At 32.2% G+C, this 6784-nt stretch overlaps 2 protein-coding genes across 2 annotated transcripts; both read left to right on the forward strand.

Annotated features, from left to right (window-relative positions):
* Nucleotides 1-855: 855 nt before the first annotated feature.
* On the forward strand, nucleotides 856-1449 carry LOC149154646 (benzyl alcohol O-benzoyltransferase-like). The gene has a single exon (XM_089444186.1). It carries the CDS (start codon nucleotides 856-858, stop codon nucleotides 1447-1449), a length of 594 nt encoding a protein of 197 aa, XP_089300312.1.
* Nucleotides 1450-2405: 956 nt separating this feature from the next.
* LOC149154647 (benzyl alcohol O-benzoyltransferase-like) lies at nucleotides 2406-3280 on the forward strand. The gene has a single exon (XM_089445790.1). The coding sequence runs from the start codon at nucleotides 2432-2434 to the stop codon at nucleotides 3245-3247; it is 816 nt and encodes a 271-aa protein (XP_089301916.1). The 5' UTR covers nucleotides 2406-2431; the 3' UTR covers nucleotides 3248-3280.
* The last annotated feature ends 3504 nt before the right edge of the window (nucleotides 3281-6784 follow it).

Below are 6784 nucleotides of genomic sequence, written 5' to 3' on the forward strand. Positions count from 1 at the left end.
TACACATTTGTACATTCGTTTGTTGAATCCTAAACCTGTTTAGAATTTTACTAAATTTTTTTGTTCATGCAATAAACTTAAATTTGATTGAGCTACTTGTATATTGGCTTTAACGTTTTGGTCACAAAAAATTCCTACAAAATTAATCCTTATCTAAACTGGAGCAGGAATATAGGTCTCCTTTTTATCCATTAATGGTAAATGCATTCGATATATTAGTTGTGGCTCATATCAGACCTGCCTTATATACAACATCCATGGGGTTGTTGTTCCACCATTTTCCTGTGGCTCATATCAGACCTGCCTTATATACAACATCCATGGGGTTGTTGTTCCACCATTTTCCTGTGAAAAAATAAAAAGAAATTTGAAAATAATTTACTCTTGTCAATTGAATTGCTCTTTTTTTTTATGCTTTTCATTATAGAAGTGCGACCTGAATATGTGCCCTTCTAAATGAAATTAAGACCTGCCCTTCAAATTTGATCACTGATGCTAACCCTTATTTTGTACTTGCCAAAATCTAATGGTTGATATATAAGGTACTGATCCAAAATCTAAGAGTTACATATATAGCAACATATGCTATGCTGTAACTCCAGAAATATCCAAAATTTCCAGAGTTAACATATACAGTCAGCATTAATAAAGCTATAACTCCAAAAATATTAATAGCAGCTTTCTACCTATATAAATAACAATGTACAAACCATTAATTAATTTACTATTTAACTTTGTAGGATAACTAAGTGATTACAACCAATGCAACCATTTATAAATTAGTGCTCCTGAGATCACCATAACACGCTACTGCTCTCTGAGATCTCTGGCCATCTCTGCAACTGTTGTGTTTAGATGGCGGTTTTGGGAATGGGATTGGTTTGGGCGATGGCAAGACAAGCGGGGCCGCCGCCTTCGCCGCCGGCTCCGCTTCCGCCGTTTCCTCGTCTCCTCAAGGAGTCTCCCCGCAATTTCACAATCACTAGATGGCCACCTCTCCTGGTTACGCCCAACCTGCCGACTCCCACCCAGCCTCTTTATCTTACCAACTTGGACAATTCATTTTCATCAAGAGTTTATGTTGATTCACTCTTGTTTTATCCACCAGTACGCCCTGAAATCTCCATGAATAGTAATGGCAAGAATGATCAGGATCCAGTCGAAGTTATTGGAGAGGCTCTGGCCAAGATTCTGGTGGATTACTATCCATTTGCTGGCAGATTAAGAAATGCCCATAAAGGTAAAGGTAAGCTTATCATTGACTGCACCGGTGAAGGGGTTCTCTTTGTAGAGGCCAACGCAGATGTTTCCTTGGAAGACTTGGGAGATCTCTCTCCACCTATTCCTCGTGCTCTTGAGTTTATAAATAACGCTCCAGCGTCATATTCCCTCAGAAACTCTCCACTTCTTTTGTGTCAAGTTTGTATTTGTGGTTTTGATTTTGTTTAGGGTTTAAAATATTCTTAAAATCTTATTCGACATTTTTTCTGTGAAGTTTCAAAATAAATGCTCCCAACTTCTCGACAAACCCCTCTCTAAATAGATTATCCCAAGTTTCGTGTTGTCTTGAATGCCTCACATTCTAAAATTAAATGTTTTTTGGTTTTCACTTTTACCGAAGAACAAAAAATACACTCTTTCCTCCCACACTTCCTTTGGCCTTTTCTAGCGCCCTATTTCACAACGGAGTTGATGAGAATTAGTCCTTAACTGCTCTCAAAGAGATATTGGCCTCTATCTATGCTTTTGGTTGATGAGTATGAGTGAGATTAAACACTTCAATATAGTACTTTTTCTTTCTTCCTAGCTCCTTATCCCAAGTATGCTTGTGGAACTTTTCCATAACAAAAACTATTATTTCTTTGCTGTTTATGGGACACCCGTTCAAGCAAATACCCCATTTACTAAACTATTTGTTATTTTGCTGCATCCAAGTTTTATTGCTCTTGCAAAATCTATCATTAAAGACAACATTAGGCCATCTACCCTCTTCCATTTGCTCATTTTTTTTAAATACCTTATGACTCGCACCATAGCAATTGCTTCAATAAGAGTAGTTCCTGTTTCACTTAACAAAATAGCATAAAAAACTACACTTTTAATCTTAAATTTGTTTGTAATCAAAAGCTTCTCAATTTTCTCAATTTAATAAATAGAAAAATCAATTTTGAAAATATCCTAATTTTTCTTTTCCATTTCAAAATTTTCAATTTTTTTTATAATATATACTCCCAAATATTTCTCCAATGGGATTTTAGAGAGTTAAATATTTTCGTATCGATTCCTTAAGCTTTGGTAACAATGGTTGAATCTTTGGTAACTTTTATGTTTGAATCTTTCACAGGTAACGCGTCTAAAATGTGGTGGCTTCATATTAGGTTTGCATTTCACCCATTGCATCGCTGATGGCGCTGGAATCGCCCAGTTTGTGATGGGTCTGAGTGAAATAGCAAGAGGAGCAGCGACACCCACGGTTCCTCCCGTTTGGGAAAGAGAAATCCTTCGACCCAGAGCGCAGCCTACCGTGAAATCCCCTGCTATCCGCCGTTTATATTATGATTTTGTAGAGAAATATCGAAAATCAGTGGTGCCAGAGCGTGCAGGAGAGAGAATGAGCTCAAAATGGTTCTATTTCGGTCCAGAAGAAATTGGAGCTTTGAAACGACAGGCACAGGAGGCGAGGCGCTGCACCACATTCGAAGTAATAGCGGGTTGCTTGTGGCAATCGAGAGTAAAGGCTCTCAATATCCCTGCCCACCAAGACTCGGCATTATTGTTTTCCCTGAACGCCCGTTCTCGATTTCGACCGCATCTTCCCACGGGGTACTATGGAAATGTAGTAGCATGCGGCCACGCTATAGCAAGAGCCGGAGATCTGATTGACCAGCCATTGTCTTTCGCTGTGAAATTGATTAACGAAGGCAAGAAAATGGTGGACGAAGAATACGTGCGATCCACGGTTGATTTGGCGGAGCTGAATGGGCGTCCACTCAGCCCACCGCGCGGTTGTTACATCATTTCGGATGTTTCCGATCTTGTAGTGGCTGGCGCAAATGCCGACTTCGGGTGGGGAAAAGCAGTGTATGTGTGTCCCGCTTCTTCCCCGGTACCCAACCTTTCGTCTTTGATGAGGGCCTCAAAGAACGACTGTGAAGGAATCAGAGTTCCTGTTTGTTTGCTGTCGGAGGCTAGGAAAATATTTGAAGAAAACATTTATACACTAATCAACGGCGGCCTTCGTACCTAGGACATAGCTTCGTTGGTGCAGAAACAGCGGTGCAGAAACAGTGTCAAGCTAGATTGTAAGTTACTTTTTCTTGTCCGAAAATTCGTCGTTTTTAGGATTACGGCGGCCTTCTTACCTAGGACATAGCTTCGTTGGTGCGGAAACAGTGTCAAGCTAGATTGCAAGTTACTTTTTCTTGTCCAAAAATTCGTCATTTTTAGGATTAAGTAGAGTCTAGATTGCTGTTAGTGCTAATGTATAAGTAATTATTTTATTAAGAAGTGCTGCAGCGTATTTAGGTTAGTGGGAATGTATAAGTAATTATTTTATTAAGAAGTTTAAATAAGTGTTTTTTTGGAAATAAGGTTTCAGGAAAAATTTATAAAAAATTATGATTTGTCTGTGTCATGTTAAATTTAACCATGGTTAATAGATAAATGGAATTTTATTGTTTTGTTTTTAATAATTTGAGATATGAAATTGATAAATTAATTGTTTGATTAAGTACAAAAACTTGCATAAATTTGAGTGGGTAGTAAAGAGTCCTTATATTTTATTCCTACTCATTTTTTTATGCAAAAACTTAAATTATAGTAGGAATCAAGTGAGTATGAGATAATTTTAAGGATTTTATTTTTAAATGGTTTTATGTCAAGATTAAGAACAAAAAATCATTGTACACAAATGTATAAAAATCTAGTATGAATATTGCAACCATAAAATATGTGATGTAGTTATCTACATAACATTATATTGTGCAAAGGTTGCAATAAGACCTTCAAGTTATCGTCCAATTAAATGTTTGGAAAATGATTTTTTTAATAGTATTGAAAAACAGTGATTTATTTTTTCAAAATTAAGCATTATAAGTTATATTGGTCAATGCTAAATTAATAATGGTCAATACACAAATCCGACCCTAGAGTCATTTTGACAATAGCTAATAACAAAAATCTTATTAAAATATATCTTAAATATTTTAATTTTCTATTTTAAATTTATATATTATAAATGCATTCACATAAGTGACATTTTAAAGGCATTCAAATAATTGACTTGTTTTATAATATATAATTTTAGTGCTTAAAAGATAAATTTAAATATTTTATTGTTTAGTATTTTTTTGGTGGGGGAATAAGTGACTTGTTTTATAATATATAATTTTTTTTTTGCTTAAAAGATAAATTTAAATATTTTATTGTTTAGTATTTTTTGGTGGGGTGTTGTGAGGAGATTTTCAAAACAATATGGAAGATATTTTGTAATGAAATGTTAAATAGATTTTTATTTATTTATTAAAAAGATATAATGCCGAGTCAATTGAAAAAGCACAAAAAACATAAATAATTATATAAATTTTAAGTCATTTCAAGTTTCTTACATGTTATACACATATATGAGGGAAATGTATAATTCACTTAATTTTTAATATGAAATTGATAGGTGACAATTAAAAAATATAAATAACAAAAAAGATAAAGTGTTTATCATAAATAAAATATTTTAATATCAATTCTTTTTGTATATGTAAAAGTAAAGAGAGAGATCTTTCTTTCATTCATAGGTGTTTGAGTGGAGAGGCTCATTTTACAGTAGAGTATGATGTGTAACCCTATCCGTTGGTAATCAAAGTTGAAATTTTTCTCATGTAGGTCAAATTAAAATTAAAATTAAAAATAAATAAATAAATAACTATACAAAACATTTAAATAATGTCGACTCATAAAAAAATTGCAAGTGAAGAAATTGGATCTCTCCTGACTAGATCTGTATTTAAGATGGATCTATGCTTGTTTCTAATTCATCGTAGGAGGAAAATGTGTAGTTCCTTCCATATTTAATACAAAGTTGACAAAGAAAAATATTAATAACAAAAACAAATCAATATAACATTTTAATTTGAACGAGATCATAAATAAAATATTTTAGTGCCCATAAATTAACCACAGACATCAAAACACTGCCTTTATCATACATCTCAAGTTCTTAAAATAAAAATACTCAGAAGAATAACTAAATTATATATATATATATATATATATATATATATATATATATATATATATATATATATATATATTAAAAAAACATGCAACAAGATTCTTAACCATGAAGATTCACCCCAATTTTATCATGAGATTTTTAATCTATAAATACGCTTTGTTATAATATCATGGGCCAATATCATGACTTGTCAATATCATAAACCATAACTTATTTTTACATGACACTTGTTCATATGTCATTTTTTTAATTATTGAATGTAATTAAAAAAGAAAAAAAAGACATAATTACTTCAAAAATAAATCTTAACCTTTGATTTGTGTATACTACTAAGAATATTCTAAAATATTCCATGAAGATTAAATCCCTACCATCTACCTAATAATTATTGATAAGTTAATCAAAATTCTGGAAACCTTATTTTAAAATAGACATGCCTCTCAACATAATTAAAATAAATTTACACTAATTTTAATAATATCATTAAAACCTTTTAACATAGTTATTTTTCAAATCACAATTTAAAATTACTTAAATTATATTTTAAAAACATTATACTATCCATACTATCCATTAAACACTAATGACACTCAAAGTGAATAATATTTTTGTTTTTATCACTATTATATATATATATATATATTGAAAATAATAAAATTTATTATAATTTGATTGTAATATTATAATAGTATTTTAAAAACAAAATATTTTAAATTACTAATAAATAATAATTATAATAAAGTAATGTTGATATAATTTCCATTGGTTCAATCACTACATGTTGAATTTATATTACTTAATTTTTTTTTGTCATGATTTCTAGTTTTGTTATTTTAATAAATCCGGAGAACAAAATTTTATTCCTTGTATGAAATATAAATATATTTTCTCATTAAAAAGAAAAAAACAAATTCTAATTTTAAAATTACCAAATTAATATGTAAGAACTTTTTGTTTGCTGGGTTGGAGTATGCTTTAAAAATTCTTTTGCTTGGCTAAGAGCCCATTTTCTTCTAGTTAACCATCAAGGACCATAGGCATTTAACAGCCCCTTTAAGGATCACTAACTAGTAATTGTAGGTGATGTGATTTTCCTTGAATAAAAATGATGAATCAATTTGCATGGTTCGACTGTCCCCAGTACTGGTTTTTTTTTTTTTTTTTTTGTAAATCAAGATTCTTTTCATTCTTCCAAAAAAAGGTACAACAATAGAAAAATGTAGGTAGCCTCACCTCGACTAGGTTTGTTGACTACCACGATCTGCATATGACAAAGAAACAAAGAAACATCTAAAGACACAGTCCACAACTTAGGAGGCTAAAAGCACCAGTAAACACCTGTAACCATGCTAGTCATCAGAAGTGATGGAGGTTGGGTTGTCTAGAGCTGTTCTTGGAGGAGGAGGAGGAAAAAAGGAGAATTGAACGTGTTCTTCGAAGTGGGCCATCCAAGCCTCCAACTTCTCTACTTTCTCAGATAATATATTCTGGCCTCGCTAGACCACCACTACGCACTCTCGGACATGGCACTGGAAGTAGTGCATTTTGTTCAAA

This window comes from Pinus tabuliformis, chromosome 9 (genome assembly GCF_031772625.1).
Source record: "Pinus tabuliformis cultivar Carrire ecotype Pingquan chromosome 9, CPIR1, whole genome shotgun sequence".
NCBI lineage: Eukaryota > Viridiplantae > Streptophyta > Pinopsida > Pinales > Pinaceae > Pinus > Pinus tabuliformis.